At 41.7% G+C, this 22,018-nt stretch overlaps 1 protein-coding gene across 5 annotated transcripts in view; it reads right to left on the reverse strand.

The window, feature by feature from the left end:
- The window catches only part of ADGRB3 (adhesion G protein-coupled receptor B3), a 1,500,610-nt gene that overhangs the window by 165,458 nt on the left and 1,313,134 nt on the right, over positions 1-22,018 (reverse strand). For all 5 annotated transcript variants that reach the window (XM_033937354.1, XM_033937350.1, XM_033937352.1 and 2 more), the window contains 4 exons: positions 16,659-16,809; positions 16,024-16,093; positions 15,699-15,765; positions 7,929-8,014 (listed from right to left, as the gene is read on the reverse strand). In XM_033937354.1, coding sequence (XP_033793245.1) covers positions 7,929-8,014; positions 15,699-15,765; positions 16,024-16,093; positions 16,659-16,809 — 374 coding nt within the window. The remainder of the gene's footprint in view (positions 1-7,928; positions 8,015-15,698; positions 15,766-16,023; positions 16,094-16,658; positions 16,810-22,018) is intronic.

A 22,018-nucleotide genomic window follows, 5' to 3' on the forward strand; every position in this document is an offset into this window, starting at 1 on the left:
TGTGCAAACAAAACATTAGTGTTCAGGTCCAGTATTCAGTTAACAAATGATAAACATTGGGGACAATAACATGGCCCTTCTATGCTTATGTAGACCATTAACTTATCGCCTCACTAGCATTAATACTGATTCAAAAACAACACTCAATTATTTCATGGTTTAGAGGCCAATTATGCAGAATTTGGACTGGGTCAATATTGAACATTCTAGTATAAACAGCTCTAGTTAAATGGCTATATTAAACCAATCAGTACCATTGCTCTTAAACCAAAAGATCAAGATAATGAGGTCAACAAGATGAGATAGCGAAGGAATTCTGTATCCTTGGTAACTAATTAATGTTCTGCACACAAACAGCAAATAGATATGCATTTTAAGCCAGTGCTTGGAAGAAGGGCAGAGACAAAATAGTTCTCTCATATATATGTCAGCTATGAAATCCTAATGACCGTGGCGTAAAAGTCAATTTAAAGCAGGAAGCCTTATACAGTAAAACAAAACAGCAGCAAAGATTAAAAAATTCTATCCTAATGTTAAGCAAGTTCTTTTGATAGAAATATCTTAGTTTTTTTTTGTATAATCATGTAACTACAGGTTTATGAATTAAGAGGTAAAACCTGCAGAAAGGTGCTGTGAATTTCAGCAAGATGCCTTTAGTGATGGAGCTTTAAAAAAAAAAAAAAATGTATTTGGTATTTTCCTTCTATTCCTTTGGGCTTCCAGCTCAGATGGAACTAGAATCAGGATTCTGGCAGCACAAGCTTTTCATTCATAACTACCCAGGGGTGTTTCCCCATTTTCAACCTCCCCCTCCTCCGTTCAATACCCAGTTTGCTTATTACCCCCTAAGCCAGGGGTCCTGAATAAGGCCACTGATCCCTTCATTCTATAACCTTAATACCAAAATGAAAGTGCAATGTGTGCCCTGAGATTATAAAATACTTATGTGCATAGATGGCAAAAATGCTGGTTGGACACCAAGCAGTATTCTACAAACTCAGACCCCAACCTACATAAAGCACAGCTACAAGAGGGAGTTATAAGTGGGTGGGACAAGGCCGGATCCCACATTTAGGCATGTAACTTATAGAACACCGTAACTTATGTACTAAAGTGCAACCATTGAAACATTGAAATGTTGAATGCTGGTTTTAAGATGAATTGTACTGTAAATATGTATTTAAAATGCGATTATTCACCTGTAACCCAACATGTTTGTAAAAGTCCTGTTTGTCATATTTTGTGCATGTTATTACTGTAATGCCGCCTTGATACAGGCGGTTGATAAATTTTTTACATAAATAAAATAAAATTTACACCTGCCTTTTACGTTTCCCACGAGTCAGCATGCAGAGCTGCCAATGAAGCACCAGACCAGCCATTATCTCATTTTCTCTTATACTCTAAACTTTCATACATTATCTAGACACAGTTCCCAAGGGGAAGGGGTAAAACGCGGACCTCACCGACCTGACGGACCTCGCGGATCTAAACCCGTACGGCCTTAAAAATCTGAGGTCCGTGTCGGTCCGTGTCCGTGGCGCTTGTAGTTTCTGTCGCTGACAGACCTGGATGAGATTTTAGCGCTGACGGATCCGTCTCAGCAAAGGGAGGGAAAAGTGTTAGGATCCGTCAGCGCTAAAATCTCTTTGAGGTCTGTCAGAGCCAGAGACTAGTGCTGGAGCGGCAGAGCAGAAGCCAAGAGAGCGGTGACATAGGTTTTGGACGTGCGTTATGGAAAAGAAGTCTCCAAACTCCAGCACTAGTCTCTGGCTCTGACAGACCTCAAAGAGATTTTAGCGCTGACGGATCCTAACACTTTTCCCTCCCTTTGCTGAGACGGATCCGTCAGCGCTAAAATTTCATCCAGGTCTGTCAGCGACAGAAACTACAAGCGCCACGGACACGGACCGACACGGACCTCAGATTTTTAAGGCCGTACGGGTTTAGATCCGCGAGGTCCGCGTTTTACCCCTTCCCGTTCCCAAGTGACATCATTGTAAATGACATGCTCAGCCCAGGTAACATATGCATCTGCAATGACAGAGGAAAGTATCCTCTCAGGTCTACCTCCAGTGCCATCTCCTTGTATCACTTCAATAATGTAAGTTGTCTTCTGTCTTCCTTTCTCTCCTTCCCCCCACATTCAAATTACTAACCTCCGTAGACAGCAGATTTCAAAATGAGTTTCCTGCACTGAAAAGCAGAGCACAGCGTCTGGGGCTGAGGAAAGGATGCCTCAGTACAACTTCATAACAAGACATTATCGCTGTTTATTCTTTCCAATGCAAAAGATGTTGGAAGAATTATACAAAATGGGCCGAGGATGTCTGTCCATCTGTCTCTGTCCTTCTCTCTGTCTAAGGACAAAATAAGTCTCCACAAATTTGACAGAATGTGATGAAACATCATGAGGGAAAAACAGTAAAAAGACACAATGAGTTCAAAAACGGACCAGGTCTATGGGAAAAGAACTGTGAATTGTTGAAATGAATATATTTTTTAAAATCATAAATAAAATAAAGGAGTCTACCTTCTTTAGGACAGTCATTTTTGATAGAATGTAATGCAACAGTTAGACAATTGGACAACAGTGAAAAAGATGGAATTTCCTACTTTTCCAAATCCCCAAACTATCCCCACCTAGCTACCTTCCCCTCCCTTGTGACTGCCCCCTTTCTTAAATTCCCCCAAAGTTCAAACACCTCTCCACAACTGCCCCACCATTATGCATACTGTCCTCGCATACCAAAACTACCCTCAACAATGTCACACAATCCTGCCTGTTCCAAAATCCTAACCCAACTTCCAGCCCAACTTCCAGCCCACCCCAGCTCCTGCCTCCAAAACTACCCTCTCTCACAACCTCTCTATCTTCCCAAAATATTTTTATAGCCCAAATTTTACCCACCTGCAACTGCCCCACAAAGTATTCCATCTTAAAACCCTAAGAACCATGTCTGTTGTACAATCTAGCAAATTGTCCCACCCCCCAAACTATCTTCCATTACAAAACTCCCACTTCCACAAAATACCCCCCCAGTGAATTTACCCACCTGCAACTGCTCCACCACCCTGCAAACTGCCCCCACCGCAAAACTACCCCACACCACTGCCTTACCACCCCTACAAACCGTCACATCACAAATGCTGCCCTTATCAACTGTCACACCATCCTGCAAACTTCTCCATCCCCCTGTAACTTTCCCACCAGCTTCCCTATCCCACAAACTAACTCCTGCAATTGCCACCATCAATGTTGATGGTGGCAATGTTTCACCTGACTCAGTTAAGTGTTGCCTTTCAATTATAATGAACAATTTAAGGGTTCCTTTTATGAAGCTGCATTAGCAGTTTAATGCGCTTATAAGCGCACGCTAATTTGCCGGCCGCACTAGCCGCTACCGCCTCCTCTTGAGCAGGCGGTAGTTTTTCGGCTAGCACAGGGGTTAGCGCGCGCTAAAAAGTTGCATGCGATTAAACCGCTAACGCAGCTTCGTAAAAGGAGCCCTAAGTGTTATATAACTTTCTATAGGGTTTTGTTAGAGAAATAGTTATATGGATTATTATTTATCTTGGAAGAATTATTTAGATTACACTTTTAAAGATTAAATATTAATATTAATTTTAGGATATGATTAATTATTAAATTATTTAGTGTTTTTTACAAAAAGTCTCTAATAAAAATTCCAAATAAATCGGTAGGGAGTGGTGGGCATATATGATTACAAAGGATTTACATGACTGGAACTTGAAATGATATCTACATCATAAGAGGTTCTAAGGACTAAAGTCTGTATAGTTATGATATGCCTTCCACAAGTTATACTGCCCAAAGTAAAAAAAATTAGAACGACACTCAACAGAGATTTATTTAAATATAAGTCATATATGAGATAAAATATATAACAATATTGCCATTTTAGCGGTAAAAATTAATTAGAAATTTATAAGGATTTTCATGTTTATCATCTGGTTACCCCATTTTTTTGCTATTTAAATGCTACCTTATCTACAGACACAACACATGAGACCACACAAACACAAACCTATGTAGACCATACAGATATAAATAAATCCCAATCCCTTTATTTCATGCTGAAAACAGCTTCAAGAATCTTATAGTTTTCTTATTGGTCTACAAAGTGCAATTTTATAACTGGGCACCCACATGTAAGTGCCGCTTGCATGTGTAACTGTACAAAATACCTGAACCTTTGTGGATAATTATATTCCTACAAGTACATAAGTGGCAGCAAAGAAACTACCATATATACACAAATATAAACCCAACCCAAATATAAACTGAGGTAAGGTTTTTTTTCCCTCCCTAAAAGGGGGGGAAAAAGTTGACTCAAATATAAACCAAGGGTTTATACTCAAGTACCAGTAATCCTCTCTTTCCTTCCACCCCCCTCTCCCTCCCCCACCCCACCCTTATCCACATTCCTGCCTTCCCTGACGTATCCTGTCTGTTCCTGACAGGCTCTACACCCAGATTCCCAAACCCAGTTAATTGATGTGTAACTGCAAAGAACTTAAGAGGGGCATAGGTGGGTCAAGGGGATACCTAACAATTATGCGCCAAGATTATAGAAAACTGACAGTTAAGCATGAAACTGCAACATTTAATTACAAACATTGAGACCTACCACTGACATGCTGCAAACGGCTGAGCTTAGATGTTGTCACGTAAATTCTGACTTATGTTAGTATTCTATAATGAGAATTGCACCTGTAATTGCTGATATAAAATTAATGCTTACCCTGCAGCATCTTACTGCCAACCTCTAGATGATCTACACGTCTCCCTCCGTATTCACGGTTTCAGCACTTGTGATTTTTCGCATGCTGACTCCTCCCCTCCCACAAATTAAATCATGAGTAAAGTACCTGCACTGTACTGATAAAAGCTTGACGCTTACCAGCTTTCACTCAGAAAATTGCTGCTTGCCAGCTTCCCAGCATGCACAGAGAAAAACGCTACTTGCCTGCTATCAGCCTGAAAATCGCTGCTTGTTGAGAGGGAGGGAGTTGAGGACTGAGTGAGATGGGCAAAAATTGTGAATATGACCATTGTTTGTTATTCGCGGTTTCAACAGTAATAAAAGCGGCTGTTACAAAAAAATGCAAATAACATATAAAAAGTTATTCATGGTTTTTCCATATTCACAGTTATGTCCCGCCCCTAACCACCGTGAATATGGAGGGAGGAGGGTATACTGAAATAGTCCCATGCTCTGGGTTCTGTAGATCATGTCCAAATTTCTGTATCCAACTTTGTGCGCATGCCAGAGATGCGCATGCAAACAAATTGACTGATGAGCTCAAAAACATCAATAATTGGCTGCTAATGACTAATTATTGAGGCTAACTGGCTGTCTTAAAAATCTGTGCCCAAATTTTGCTGCCCACTATTCGATAATGCATAGCACCTAAGTTCAAGTGCACATATCAGAAAAGAAGTGTGGCTAAGGACATGTCAGGGGTGATTGAACAAGTCACAGAACCTGCCCAAAATGTACCTAAGTTAGGAGCCAGCATTTACTCCTGCTTTTAGACATCATTTATTGAATACCCTCTTATATGTGCTGTATGAAAATCAGTCAGGCCTAGTTATCAAGGCTTTATTCAACATGAGTTCTAAAGTACAGTCAACAAATTCCTTAACGTAATTGTGCATTGATGCAATTATTTTTTCATACATGTGTTTAAAATCAGCTCTGTATAAGTTTAGATTGTCCCCAAGTGCTAGTGAAAAGATAATTAAGTGTTCTTTGTTAACTTGTTTCATACCACATAATTTAATACACTTGTATCCTAGCCTCTCTTAAAGCTGAAGAGCCCTAACCTGTTTAGCTTTTCTTCATAAGGGAGTTACAATATCTTCTTTATCAATTGTTTTGCGTTTTTTAAAATATGCTTTACAGATCAGCTATATCATAAACAAAAAACACATTAAAACAGAATTATGTACTATCGATACACTTAGGGGCATTTTCAAATGAACATCCAAGTCAGAATTGGGGTGTCCTCCCCTCCCCCCTAAAAAAAGTACTGTCTCATGGCCATTTTCAAACAGGAAAAACGTTCAGTTTTCTGTTTGAAAAAATGTGAGAATGTCCAAAATGAACACCATTTTACAAAATAAAATATCCAAGTAATGAATGCCAATAAAACATGGACAATGTCTATCTGGCAGCATTTGTAAAAAAAAAAAAAAAAAAAAAGTGGTCACACAGACATCTCTACAGAACAGAGGGGCAGCCTAGCCATGACACCCAGGTTCATATTCTACTGAAACTCTGTAATTTTAAATGGTGAGCCTTCCAGAGACAGAAACAAAACTACTGTACCTGAATGTACATCTCCTTGATAGCCCGCAGGCTTGCAAATGTCTGTAATATTGAAGTGCACTAGATATATTTATGTTTCTGGAAGGATCACAATTTAAAAGTAAAAATTACAGAATTGAAATGGGATTTGAATATGGGTCCCCTGAAGAACAGCCCACTGCATTGACTGGTACACTGACAAATCCGCACAGTACAATTCCATTCTGACAAATGCACCCCAACAATTGCGTGTAGGTCAATTGCAGCCTGTGAAGGATATCTGGAAGGCCCTGATTTGCTGAGACTCCTCAAGGCCCGTCCCTTGGGAGGGAGTTGAGGCGCCTGAGGCGCCTCAAGCCCCTCCCAAGGGACGGGGCCTGAGGAGTCTCAGCAAATCAGGGTCTTCCAGATATCCAAATCATAACACTAGATAGGAAGTGAATTTTTTAAGTGTAGTGGGAGGGGGAGTCCCCCCCCCAACCTCCCCTCATAAAAGAGAGTTACTTCATAACCTTCAAAAAGACAAAAAAGTATTGGTCGGGCCTCCCATTCAGTGTGCGCATTTGTCGGCGCACTTTTGTCCTGTGCACATTTGATGGGTCACACATTGACCACTAGGCTACCCTTCCAAGCTAATTGCTGTTGTGTTCAGAATGCCCATAGTCCTTGAAGTTGTCAGGGAACTATTGTCCCTTTCCATTGTCATTTTCAATGGCGAAAAATGAAACAGTAATCACTGGGAAACTAAGGAGTGACCATCCCTTTAAACCTCTACTGGTCAGCTACTCAATCAGAGTACCTTTTTAAACCCAGATCATGACTGAAACAGGTCTAACTCCGGACACCTCTTTCCAATTTGATTAACACTATTGGATATCCTAAATTTGTGGCTTCTTGAATCAAGCCCTAACCACACCCACAATATGCCCCCTTGCTATTTGGATGAACCGCAATGGAGGACATCCAAATTCTGCCTTTCAAAAATCACAATTTAGATATTTTTGGCAGACAGACAGCCATCTGCCTTGAAAATGAGCGCCTCTGTTGCTTATTTACTTAATTTGACTGTAATGTCCGTTTTGTTGGAATATCAGTATTTGGTTATGAACAATGAATAAACTGACATATCTTCTCATGCATATATTCTTAGTATAAAGGGTAGTTACATTTTGGAAACCACTGAATCAGATAACTGGATAATTTAAATAGCCGATTCAACATTTTCTATATCTATAAACATTCCCTACATTTTGAAATACATTTTAAATGGCGACATTGTCCTCTTTCATTTATAATTTTTGAGGATTACATTTGGCAGAGATGACATAACAAAGATAGAAATATTCATAATTTTGTATTTCTACTTCTGGATGACATGTTTTATATGAACTATCCCTAAAAATGCAAGTTCTTTTATTAGTTTTGTTTGATCACATGTACTCAAAACAGTGAACCTTTTGAACTGAATGAAAATATCCCTTTTTAGACCTAGTTTTACTATTATATTTCAAAATAACTCAACATCTTTTGGTTTAAAATAAAGCTCATGGTTAAAAAATGTAATATATAATATATTTAGACAAGATTGCTTACCCTGCTCTGTGTTTGAGTTTTTTGTCTAGGATCCCATCTCTGGAAACAAGTTTATTAAACACCAAAATGCCAATCACCATGTTGACCTGCACAATAGAGGTAACAGTTGACCTTTCAATGACAATGAAAGAAAATACGTACAAAAATTATTAATCATCAAACAAGCTAACCTCCCCCCCCCCCCCCCCTTTTACAAAAGCGTAGCATGTGTTTTAGTGCCGGCTATGGTGGTAACAGCTCCTACGCTCTTAGAAATTCTATGAGCACTAGAGCTGTAATCGTCACGGCAGGCGATAAAAACTGTACTACACTTTTGTAAAAAGGGGGGGGGGGGTTGAGGTGGTAAGTTACAAAGGGCTGTTTTTAAAAACTGTTATAACTGTTAAAACTGCATTCTGTAACTAAGAGAAACGCTAAAGAAATAGTTAGAAAGTTAGGGCTTGATTCTGGAAACGTCGCCTGCTCTGGTAAGCGCCTGAAAAACAGGCACCTACCACGTGTCAGTCACCAGTAGGTGCCACGTCCAGAATCACATCTATTTTTTGTACAGACACCTTAAATGTAGGCTAATGTTTTCACAGGCCTACATTTAAGGCGCCTAACTTGCACCCAGGGCAGGATTAATTTGTCGAGGGCTCCTAGGCACACAAGTACACTGGGCCCCTGCCACGCCCCACCACACCATGTGCCCAGGTGGAAACAGGAAGCTGCGTCAGAGGGAAGCTTTGGGCAAGCAGTACCGCTTTCAAAATTATAGTTCCCATTGCCTTTCTTACCCGCGTTGCTTGCTTGTCTTACTTTCCGTCGATGGGGGGGGGCGCATTGCTGATCGAGGGGGCCGTGTTACCGATCGGGGGGGCCCGCATTGCCAATCGGGGGGGGGGGGGGGGGAGGCTCACGTTGCCGATCGATGCTGGAGGGGCCCATTGCCATTTGGAAAAAACAATGTTGATGCCCTCCTTCATCGGGCCCCCCTGACCATTTCAGGCCCTAGGCACATGTCTACTGGGCCTATTGGTTAATCCTGCCCTGATTGCACCTACAGAAGTGCCCATGCTGGCCTTAGACATACCTAGACCCTAATGTAGGTATGAATCACACACCTACATTGTAGGCGTCATTTGCCACATCGATTTTTTTAAAAACGTGTATCCTAATTAGTCCGTTAGATGGCGGTAGGATGCCTACCGCTGCCTGCAATTAGGATGCCATTTTGAAAAACAGGCTCTTATGGTATAAGGAGAATATGCTGGACAGATATATAAAAAAGGCCTGATTCTATAAATGTTGCCTAGTGTGGTTGTCAATCAGCCACTAGGCGTCATTTATAGAATCGTGCCTACCAGTACCTAACAACTTAGGCATTAATAGGCATCCTACTGTTAAGCACTGGTATATTAGGCCAGGGTTTCCCTGACCTAATTTACCAGCACCTAACATAGGGCTAGATTCACTAAGCAAACCGATTGTGTACCGATCGGTTTGCGACCCCTTTGCGACCCAATTTCCCTCCGACCCGATTCACTAACCTGGTGGCCGATCATCCTCTGATCCGATCCTGATCCGTGCATGCAAATGAGGGGAAACAGCATGCAAAGCAGGAAGGATGCGATTCACTACACTTTTTTTCTGGCACACCGACTGGCTGGTCGATCAAAAACCGAGCAACTGGTCAGGACCAGTCGCTTGTGCTAAAACCCTGCTCTCTGCCCCGATTCTCCTGTGCTGGCCGCCCTGATCAGGCTTCTCTGTTCTCTGCCCTGCTCCATAGCACAGAACAAGCATGTCATGCCCTGCTCTTGCCACCCCGACTCTCCTGCTCTCTACCGCCCTTCCCCTCAGTGCCAGCCTGTGGTTTTAACCCATGGGTTAAAAGCGGGGCTGCCCTGCAAGGAAGGCGGCAGAGAGCAGGAGAGCCAGGGAGGGTTGGAACCACGGGCTCGCTGAAGTTGGGGTGGCAATTGCAGGAGAGTCAAACTGCTCTTTTTGCTGGAATTTGTACGGGGGGGGGGGGGGGGCGCCGGGCTGAACGGCAGGAAACACAACCTTGGGAAGAGAAAAAAAGAAGTTAAAAAAGAAAAGTTGCTACGGGGCAAACGCATGCATAGACCATTTGCAGGCAAAGTAGATGGTCTGCGCATGCGTCGGGATTGCTACACAGCGATCTGTGTCATCGGATGGGGACGTGCCTCCGATCACCCCCATTTGAATATTCTTCCATCCTGAATCGATCGGCCCTCCCGGATCAGACACAGATCGGTTACGATAGTGAATCGGGCCCATAGATGCCTAATGTCTCTTAAGTCATACCAAGCATATCCTCCACCCCTAACCATGCCTGCTTTGCGGGTAGGCACAGTGAGACACCTTGACTTAGGCATCACTAGATACCACTCTGAGTTCCACGTGGAACTCTTAATTAATCATAAATTTTTTTAATGTATTTTTAATGGTGTGGTCAATTACCATGCTAGTTAAGCTCTTTAATCAAGTTTGAGTTTTGTGCCTAGGCATCACTTATAGAATCAGGTCCAAATAGCCTAGATAAACAGGTCAAAAGGCTAATTAGGGAGTCTAAAGTGCAAGTTTATATAATGTAAAGTTAACATAACCAGCATGAATTCATAATGCAATAATATTTTACATGAATACGTTACTCATGCTACTCTATTATCATGTTTAAGTGAAAACTCCTGATTGATATGCAATGTCTTCCTATGTGCTTTCTGTTTTACTTTATGAGTGCCATTCCATAAGTGGGTACCACTATTTAGGTGACTTGATGCCATGAAGTGAAAGCTTGTTCTATAATAGTACCTGGGTGTGTATATTCAGTTGTATAATGTTAGTGTGATCTGTCATGGGCACATAAAACATTTATGTACCTTCAGTTACACCAGCCATATTGCTGGTGTAACTGAAGCTTGGCATAATTGTGGCAGCTTAAATGCCTCATGGGTGCATTTATTTATTTATTCATAAGAACATAAGAATTGCCACTGCTGAGTCAGATCAGTGGTCCATCATGCCCAGCAGTCCGCTCACGCGGCGGCCCTCTGCACCCTAACTGAGACTAGGCCTACCAGCGCACGTTCTGGTTCAGCAGAAACTTGTCTAACTTTGTCTTGAATCCTTGGAGAGTGTTTTCCCCTATAACAGCCTCTGGAAGGGCGTTCCAGCTTTCTACCACTCTCTGGGTGAAGAAGAACTTCCTTACGTTTGTACAGAATCTATCCCCTTTCAACTTTAGAGAGTGCCCTCTCGTTCTCCCTACCTTGGAGAGGGTGAACAACCTGTCCTTGAATGTTTTGATCATGTCCCCTCTCAATCTCCTCAATTTTCCATACCGTTCTCCCAAGGGAGCTAGGAATGGCTTACATGAATTTATTCAGGTAAGCATTTTCCCTGTCTGTCCCTGTGGGCTCATAATCTATCTAATGTACCTGGGGAAGTAGGGGGATTAAGTGACTTGCCCAGGGTCACAAGGAGCAGTATGGGTTTGAACCCATAAAGTCAGGATGCTGAGGCTGTAGCTTTAATCACTGCACCACATTCTTATACTATCTTATAAGATGGCCTTCAGTGGCAAGCCCACATTTGGGTAAGTTTCCAAGATGTGCATGCAAATAAATTGGATAATGAGCTCTGAACTGTCAGTATTTATTTATATTTATTAACTGCCTTTTTCATGAACAGATTCACCCAAAGTAGTTTACACTATATTGAATAGTAATCGCATACTATCTGTCCCATCAGGCTCACTATTTAACTAAGTTACCTGAGGCAATGGAGGCAGTGCTAAGTGACTTGCCCAGAGTCAGAAGGAGTGGGCTTGGATCAAACTCACAACCTCAGGGTGCTGAGGCAGCAGCTCTAACCACTAGATTACCCCTCAACTGGCTTTTCCATCTTGGATATCATAGGTGGGTGTTAACAGCGCTTAGTCCTGAATTTTTTCAGTGCCTAAGTTTCAGCTTAGGGTAAAAAAATCAAACCCCAAACTAGACAGAAGGTCTGCAATATCCAAGATGGAAAAATCAGAGGACCAGGCCTTTAAGAAAATAGTCATTATTGACTCTTTCCAAACTCCAAGCTGTTAAACAATGTTGCCCATGACCCATGTTGCCCATGACCATCTTTCACCGGGCAGCTGATATATAATTGTTTTATGTAAGATAAAGGTGCTATTAGATAGGTTTTAAGCCTATTTATAATTTTATTAATTTAATTTAATGGTGATTATACATGCATATGGTGTTACTTGATTTATTCTTATTTGGTTTCTAGTGTTTGTGCTGTTACTCCCTAGTAATAATTTTTTTGTATTGTTTCAGTTTTTATTGCCCTTGACACAGTAATTTGGAGAAACATGCCATATGGTGCAACATTGTTTAACACCAGAGAGTTTTTAAAGAGTTAATAAAGACTATTTTCTTAAAGGTCTTCTCTTCTGGGTTTTTTCCACTTAAGTTTCAGCCCCATTTATTGAATTCCATCAAGGTTCTCAACTCAATCTCCATGACACACTCATAGTTGGGCTTTAAGGAAATCCACAATAAATAGCTTTGAGACAGATTTCCATGTCTCCCTTGTATGCATATCTTTCTCATGTACAGTCAAACCTCGGTTTGCGAGTAACCCGGTTTGCGAGTGTTTTGCAAGATGAGAAAACATTCTCGCAAAACGTGTCTCGCAAACCGAGTGTTGACTCGATTTGCGAGCACCCCCCGATAACCGGCATCGCTCCCCCCCGCTCTCAAAGGGCCCCCTCCCACTCGAATCAGCACCCCTCCCCGCTCGACCAACTCGACCAACTCTCGGTGAGAGGGAGAATTAGAAGGGCTTGAGCATGCGCAGATGCATGCTCAAAGCTGGCAGAGACTGGGAAGAAGATCTTCAAGTGGCACCGGCACTTGTGGGCTGCGTGCCGGTGCCAAAGGGGGGGTGAGTTAAAGTTGGTCGGGAGGGGGGTTCCTGTTCTCGTGGGGGGGTGCCGATTCAAGCGGGGGGGCCTTTGCGAGCGGGGGGGAGTGGTTCTCGTGCCGGTGCCAGATAGGGGGGTGAATTAAAGTTGGTCGGGCGGGGGGTGCCTGTTCTCATGGGGGAGTGCCGGATCACGCTGGGGGGGGCCTTTGTGAGTGGGGGGGGGAGCAGCGCCCTGGCCTCGGGGGGGGGGGGGGGGTGGGGGGGTGGGAACGTATCAAAGCGAGTTTCCATTATTTCCTATGGGGGAACTCGCTTTGATAAACGAGCATTTTGGATTACGAGCATGCTCCTGGAACGGATTATGCTCGTAATCCAAGGTACCACTGTATATTCTTTAGGAATATCCTGAAAGCTTAACTGGCTTGGTGTGTCCCGAAGAATGTGATGAGAACTATTGAGCCCAAGCTCTACCCTATCCACCCCAGCACCTCTACCCCCCCCCCTCACCTTGGTCTGCAGCATTTCTCTTCCTCCTTTACTTGGGGTTGGCAGCATTTCATGCCCCATCCCCCATCCAACAACAGCATTTCTCTTATTCCCTCCCTCTACTGGATTTCCAGCATGTCTCTCTTTCCCCCACTTGTGGTCTCCAATATTTCTCTCCATCCTTCCTTTCTTCCCTCTCCTCCATGATCTCCAGCATCTTCTTCTTCCTTTCCCCTCCCCCATGTGCTGTTTTTCTAACCTCCTCCCTGAGGCAGCAACGCTAGTTGGTAGAAAAAGAGGTACTAATTCCGGCAGCATGAGGATATAAGTACTGGTGCATGCTCAAGGCCTTTGTAGTAAGGGGGGAGGCAGGGGGCAGACTGCCCTGGGTGCCATCTTGGTGGGGGTGTTGACACCTCTCCTCCTCCCCTTAGCACTTTGACTGCTCACCAGTGAGAGCAGCATCTCCAACCTGCTGCTCGTATCGGCCTCGGCTCTCTCTCTCTCTCTCACTTCCTGGTCACGGGACCAGGAAGTGACATCAGAGAGAGAGCTGAGACCGGTGCAGGCAGCAGGTTGGAGATGCTGCTCGTGCTGGCAAAGAGTTAAAGAGGTACGAGGGGGGAAGGGAAGGTGCATGCACAGTGTGGGGCACCACCACCCTGGGCGCCTCCTACCTTCACAATGTCAAAGGGACCAGCAGCTGCAATGCTTCTTCTGCAATGCTGGCTGTAGCATTGCTGCTTCAGGGAAAGAAATACAGACAAATACACTTTGTGGGAGAGGTGAGGAGATAGGAAGGAAAGAAAGTTTGGGGAGTGCCATGGCACCTGTGGCTCCTCCCATTTTGACACCTATGTACTGAGCTAAAGGAAGAGAAGAAGAAGGAATCCTACGGTCAGCAGGACTAAGGAAACATAACCTATCTTTTATAGGGCTCCTTTTATGAAGGTGCGATAGCGTTTTTAGCGCACACACCGGATTAGCGCGTGCTAGCCGAAAAACTACCGCTTGCTCAAGAGGAGGTGGTAGCGGCTAGCACGCACGGCATTTTATCAAGCGCTATTCCGCGCATTAAGGCCCTAATGTGCCTTTGTAAAAAGAGCCCATAGTGTCTATAACTTTCTTTTATTTGCATATTGTATTGTTATTTTATTACATTTTAGATTGTAAGCTGCCCTGAATAGAAATTTTTAAATAAACTTGGAAACTTGAAACTATTTTGTTTTGTTTATAAAGCCTATTAGATGATCTGCATTAGACATTGGACTCTCTGGGGGTGAGTGGAAACTGAACATGAAGAGAGTGGCAGTGGGACCCCACATAACGTGGGCACAGAAGTAGGGCCACCTTCAACACTGTAGCCCTTGGAGTCACCGGATTAAAGAACCTGCTACGTTGGCCTTGTAACCCATGGGAACTATTCACACGCATGCGGGCGTGCAGCTAGATTTGATTTCCCATTATTAATGGCAAGGTAATTACATACTGTGAATGGAAGTTTTCATACATTTATATATATTTACTATTTTGGGGGAAAAAATTCACCCAAGGTTGTGTACGTTAGCAAAAAGCCAAATATAAGCAATAGGCAAATACATCAATAAACATATTCAAATGTTAAATGTTACCATGCACATTATATTTGAATGCCTCTCCATAATTAACTAACTCTTAACTCTTACGAGTAACAGTTTGTCATAACGAGAAAAACCTCCAACATATGTGTTGCCCCTTGGCAGGTTCATAGACAACGGTGCGAAAGACAAAGGCGCGCCCAGACAATTGAGCGCAGCACAGAAGCGCGTGCCGCACTAAATTACAGTTTTTAGGGGATCCGACGGGGAGTTTTGTTGGGGAGCCTCCCCAGTTTACTTAATAGACATCGCGCCGGCTTTATGGGGGGTTGTAACCCTCCACATTTTACTGTAAACTTAACTTTTTCCCTAAAAACAGGGAAAAAGTGAAGTTTTCAGTAAAATGTGGGGGATTACAACCCCCCACACCCCCCACAATGCGGCATGATGTCTATTAAGTAAAGTGGGGGGGTTCCCCCCCACACACCCCCCGTCGGAGCCCTAAAAAACAGTAATTTACTGCGGCGCGCGCCTCCATGCTGCGCTCAATTGTCTGGGCGCGCCTTTGTCCCGGCGTGCTTTTGACCTGACACCCCCTTGGCATGTGTGCAGACCCGTGAATATTAAACAGGTAACAAAGATGTGCAAAGATGCACACATATGCTACTTGTTAAGATGGATAGAGCACAACAGTCATTAAAACGAAATCACAGTACAGTATGTTTCCCAAAGTACAGAAACATTATCATTCCTCTACAAATAGAATGATTTTATAGTTTACCAAGACAACAGCAGCCGCAGGTCCAACAAAAGCATACAACAGTCCTCCTTCGAGAGAAAGCCAGCAGCTGGGAAGCAAATTAGATCAAAATTAATATAGATTCATGGCAAGTATTAATTCATTGATATGCAGCAGATACTCAGCATGCTGTCTTTATCCCCAGAGAAATATACCAGAGGGTTCATTTGTACAGGAAGAAATTTATAAGGAAAGATAAAAGGCAGCTAGATCATTAAGGACTGTACAGCTCAAAAGACAAGTCAATAGTAAAGTTTAGCAATAATGGTTCCCTGGTTAATTGGAAACCAATCTTGGTTTCACTTACTAGTTTGTGGTTCCATAGCCTTTTGCCTTAGTGAAGCCCATGGATATCGCCACAACTAATGCTGGTAAACCTATGGAAAGAAAACGAAAGGCTTGACAACACAATCTGATCCAAGAATGCAACAGCACCTCAAACTATAATAATCTACAAAAGGTCAATTTGTGCTGAATGAATTAATTCACGAAGAACAGTTCTATTGTAAGGTTTTTCTCCTCAAGACTAGAGACAGCTGTGGTTTCAGCATGGTGTATGTTGCTTTAACGTTGCTAAGCCACCAATGTACTTCAAATTGATTTAAGTAAACTAATAATATAGATACTCTGTATTTTTCAGGGACCAAAAATGCTCGGGCTTTGCTGGTTTGGAATAAAACTTACTATAATAGCATTAAAAATGCATGTTATGACAAAGTGTCAAAGTGGAAGATTGCCTAGGACGGAATATTTCTCAAGTATAATCTTCAACAAAATCAATTAAAATAGATTGCATTGTTTTCTGTAATAAAATCTAAATTCTCTCTTTCCTACTTTCATATGAACAGATATATCACCTGCTGTCAATCAGAACTGCAAGGTCCCAAAGCCTGATAAAACTGCATTCCTAAGAGGTTCCAAAGACGTTTTTCATGCACTTACCCCATCCAAGACACAAGAAGCGTTTTCTTATGAGTCGTGTTCTGATTTTTCCAGTAACTGCCATATACGATTGCCAGGCTTCTGTCAAAACCCAACAGAATGAAGCCAGGAAGAAGAAATGCAAAAACGCTGTGGTCATGGTGCAGATTTCCTATTAAATGCAAATAAAGCCGATGATAAAGCAAACCTACTTCCTGCTATGTTGTCACAGCCTTTACCAACAGTATAACAGCTCGGTATAATTGTTAGACATTTTGATTTGCCTCAGATAAAGAAGTTGGATCAAATACTAAAATCATTATATTATAATCTTAATGACATCTTTATTGATTTTTGCAACAAAGACCTTAATTAGTGGTACAAAAGCAAGGAGAAATCTTGATTTCAGAGGAGATGAAAGTAGCATCAAAAGTCTCTTTGAAGAGTTAATTTTTGCAGCCTACTTGCAAATCTCAAGGGTATGCAGAATAGATGTGGTAGAGAATACAATTATGAAAGCGAACGATAATCAAAGAAAAAGGGCACCGTGCAAATATTTTTAACATCTCATTGAAGACTTTATTTTTTTACAGCACCGCAGAGGTGTTAAGAGACTGAGGACACATCAGAAGGAGTCTATAGAATACAGGATAAATGAAAAAAAAAAAAAAAAAAAAAAGAGACGTTTCTTGGCCAACACAAATGTAAGCCTTAATAATATTCAGGTGATGAAACCTACAGATGTTAGTAATAAAAAACAATAAAAGGTCTGAGGCAGAGCACTGAAGCGCAGAGTGAATCACCAAGCACAGACGATAAATTGTAAAAAAGACATGTGAGAGAAAGGAGGGATCAAGCAGAAAAATAGATCAAAATGGTTTGGGGGTCTTATTCAATAAAGATGCGTTTTCACAGATGCAGAACTGAGAAAAGAATAAGGTTCCTGAAATAGTGAAATATTTATTTATTAATAAAACATTTATTAGCCCATCTAGCTGAGGACTTGTTTAAGGTGTACAATTTCAAACATCATAAAAATAAAACAAAATATAAATTGAAATGTGCAATCTACACAACAGAAACAATTAGTAAATAAGGATCATAGCCAGACAAAAAGGAGCCTGCTGCCAAGGCGTTAGCCAACAAATGTGCTTTGGCAGGCAGATTCTGTCTTAAGTCCATCTAAAGTTCTGGGTGATATTAGATTGTCCAAATGCTCACACCCTCGCACACACAAGTGCAGCCACCCGGTGAAAAAACAAAAAAGAGAGAGGTCACAAGTACCTGGCAAAAACCCAAAGAGTAGTAGCAGTCCATTCCACCTATCCAGGGCAAGCAGTGGCTTCTCTCATGGACTATGGACTTTTCCTCCAGGAACTTGTCCAAACCTTTTTTTTAAACCAGTACATTAACTGCTCTTACGACATCATCTGGAAATGCATTCCAGAGCTTAACTATTCTCTAAGTGAAAAAAATATTTCCTCCTATTGGTTTTAAAAGTATTATTCTGTAACTTCATCGACTGTCCCCTAGTCTTCGTAAATCTTGATGCAGTAAAAAAATCAATCTACTTGTACCTGTTCTACACCACTTAGGATTTTGTAGCCTTCAATCATATCTCCCCTTAGCCGTTGAGAGTTAAGAGGTGATAGGCTCCGGAGTAATCTATGAAAATATTTTTTTACAGAAAGGGTGGTAGATGCATGGAACAATCTCCCAGAAGAGGTGGTGGAGACAGAGACTGTGTCTGAATTCAAAGGGCCTGGGGTAGGCATGTGGGATCTCTCGGAGAGAGAAAGAGATAATAGTCACTGCGAATGGGTAGACTAGATGGGCCATTTGGCCTTTATCTGCCATCATGCTTCTATGTCTCTTTTCCAAGCTGAAGAGCCCTAACCTCTTTAGTCCTTCCTTATATGAAAGGAGTTCAATCCTCTTTATCATGTTGGTGACTCTTCTTTGAACCTTTTTTGGTGCTGCTATATCTTTTTTGAGATAGGGAGACCAGAACTGAATGCAATACTCAAGTTGAGGTCACACCATTGAGCGATACAGAGGCATTATAATATTTTTAATCTTGTTTACCATCCCTTTTTTAATCATTCCTAGCATCTGGCCACCATCGCACAATGGATGGAATGTTTCAGTGTATTGTTCACGATGACACCCAGATATTTTTCTTGAGTGATGATCCCCAAGTGGACCCTAGCATCTGGTAACTATGATTTGCATTATTCTTCCCAAAGTGCATCACTTTATATTTGTCCACATTAAATTTCATCAGCAATTTGGACGCTCAGTTCCAGTTTCCTAAGGTCTTCCTGCAGTTTTTCAGTCCGCATGCATTTTAACAACTTTGATCAGTTTAGTGTCATTTGCAAATTTAATCACCTTACCCGTAGTTCCAATTTCCAGATAATTTATAAATAAGATAAATAGCACTAGTCCCAGTACAAATCCCTGCGGCACACTACTTGAGAAAAATGGCCATTGAACCCTACCCTTTGTTTTCTGTCTGATAACTAATTCTTAATCCACAATTTAGCATTGCCTCCTTTCTCATGGCTCTTTAATTTTATCAGGAGCCTCTCATGATGAACTTTGTCAAAAGTTTTCTGAAAATCTAGATACAATAGGCATCAATAGGCTCACCTTTATCCTCATGTTTATTCACACCTTCAAAGAAGTCAAAGCAAATTGGAGAGGCAAGACCTCCCTTCGCTGAACCCATGCTGACTCTGTCTCATTAAATCATGTTTGTCTACATGTTCCATAATTTTATTTTTTATAATTGTTTCCACTATTTTGCCCGGCACTGAGGTCAGGCTTACTGGTCTGTAATTCCCTGGATCTCCCCTGCAACCCTTTTTAAAAATTGGTGTAACATTGGCCACCCTCCAATCTTCAGGTATTACAGATGATTTTAGTGACAGGTTACAGATCACTAACAACAGATCATCAATTTAATGTTTGAGTTCTTTCAGTACCCTGGGATGTATACCATCCAGTCCAGGTGATTTATCAATTTGTCTTAGTATGTCTTCCTGATTCACCGAGATTTCTTTCAATTCCTCAAAACAAAGAATTCATTCAATCTATGACCTTATCCTCCCTGAGTGCACCTTTTACTTTTTGATCATCCAACGGTCCCAAGGATTCCATCACAGGTTTTTTTGCTTTTGATGTACCAAAAAAAAATTATTATTATGAATTTTTGCCTCTTTGGCAAGTTGCTCTTCATATTCTTGTTAGCTTTCTTTATCAATGCTTTGCATCTAATTTACCAGTGCTTATGTCTCTTCTTATATTATTCATTGGTATCCTTTTTCCATTCTTTAAAAGTTGTTTTATTGGCTGTCAGAGCCTTTTTCACTTCACCTTCTAACCATGCTGACTCTCGTTTTCTCTTCTTTCCATCTTTTTTAATATGGTCTGGGCTTCCATGATGATATTTTTAAACAACATCCACGTCTGGTTCTATCCTTTGCCACATACCCTTTTAGCTTTTTTTTAACCATTTTTCTCATTATCTCATAGTAGTCCTTGTGAAAATTAAATGCCACTTTAGTAGATTTTTTTAGCGACATCACTCCAGTCATCAGCTCAGATTTGATTATGTTATGATCACTGTTTCCCAGTGGAACCAACACAGTTACCTCCCGTACTATGTCCTGTATTCCACTAAGGATCAAATCTATAATAGCTACCCCTCTTGTTGGTTCCTAGACCAGTTGCTCCAAGAAGCAGTAATTTATGATGTCTAGGAATTTTACCTCCCTAGCATTCCCTGATGTAACATTTATCTAGTCAATGTTGGGGTAATTGAAAGTGATAAATATGAGAAAGTGGAGTTTTTTAAACCAATGAAGCCAAACTGAGGTTTTTTTTCCACTTTTTTCTTTTTGTTCCTTTTGTGTTGTAGTAGCTCTTACTACATGCTATACACTCAAATCGGGGGGGGGGGGGGGGGGGGGGGAGGGTTCCTGCTAGCAGTGCAAATAGAGTTTGATTCTTCATACTGAATGATTGAACATACTCTCTCCTTGGTTTTTTGGTAGTTAAAATCACCCATTATTATACTGTTGCCCAATTTGCCAGATTTCCTAATCTCTGAAAATATTTCTTCATTTGTCTGCTCATTCTGTCCTGGGGGACAGTAGTATAACCATATGCATACATTCCTTCCCTTCACACATGGAATTTCTATCCCACACTGCTCTCTGTGTCGTGCCTAATGTTTATTTTTTAAAAATTTAATTCCCTCTTTCACATATAGCGCAACCCCCCCCCTCCTTCTCCAATTTGATCTACTCTATCATTGCAATATTATTTGTACCCAGGTAACACAGTGTCCCATTGATTGTCCTTCTTCCAATAGGTCTCTGAGATGCCTTTAATATCTACCTCATCATTCAGTGCTATATACTCTAACTCTCCTACTCTCCTGCACAATTGTTTCAATCATGCATTGAGACTTTGGAGCTCTGTCTGCCTGGTTTCAGGGCTAATAAATTTATACAGTGCCTCAGAGGTCTATACGAGGTCATATGGAAAACTATTATCTTAAGCTGACCATCCATATTATTACTGGCAACCACAAATCTTTTAAAGTTATATCTTGAGGAGGATCTTCCACAGCAGGTTGGCACTACTTTTAGAAAGGGTAGAAAAGTCACCCCAAGGTATTCACCTATTTTGGGCCTCCTCCTTCTGCTTTATTCTGAGCAGATGTTATTAGCAACCCTTTACTAGAATTTCCTGACATTCCCTGACATGGGAAGAGTCTGTTTTAAGGAGCTCTATTCACAGGCTGTATAGAACTATCACATTGTATGTGCCGGTCCATAGGGCCTCTAATGGTGACACTAGTAGGTCTTGCTTTTCCTTTGCATTTCCCCATTTATGATAGTTACTTTAAGTTGCCTTATATATGTTACTACATATCTAAGTTAGTTACTACTATTTATTTGGAGCTTACTACGAGACCACTATAAGTTACCCATCCATGCTCTATGGATTCTCCAGTGGCAGGCATGTCCTTTTGGGCACACCCTTTTGGACATGCCCTGTAGCTCTGCATTGCAAAGTTCTTGATCTTTTGTGGGGAGAAAGGCTCCCAGATGATATCAGGGCCAACTTTGTGCATCCACCTCTTGCCTGTTATTCCAGGTCACTTCTGGAAACATTAAACCTGCATAATAATTCCCCTATCCTACACAGAATGCATTTTTAAAGAGACGTGTGCTGAAGTATGCTTTCTCCTTCCCCTGAAGATACCTTTCCTGAATAGATCCCTGCACCTCAAAGTGCCCCAAACACACTCCCCAAAGAAACCTTCTGAACACTTCCTACAAAGAGCCACTTGTCATAACATCCCCTGT

This window comes from Geotrypetes seraphini, chromosome 3, assembly GCF_902459505.1.
Source record: "Geotrypetes seraphini chromosome 3, aGeoSer1.1, whole genome shotgun sequence".
Taxonomy (NCBI): domain Eukaryota; kingdom Metazoa; phylum Chordata; class Amphibia; order Gymnophiona; family Dermophiidae; genus Geotrypetes; species Geotrypetes seraphini.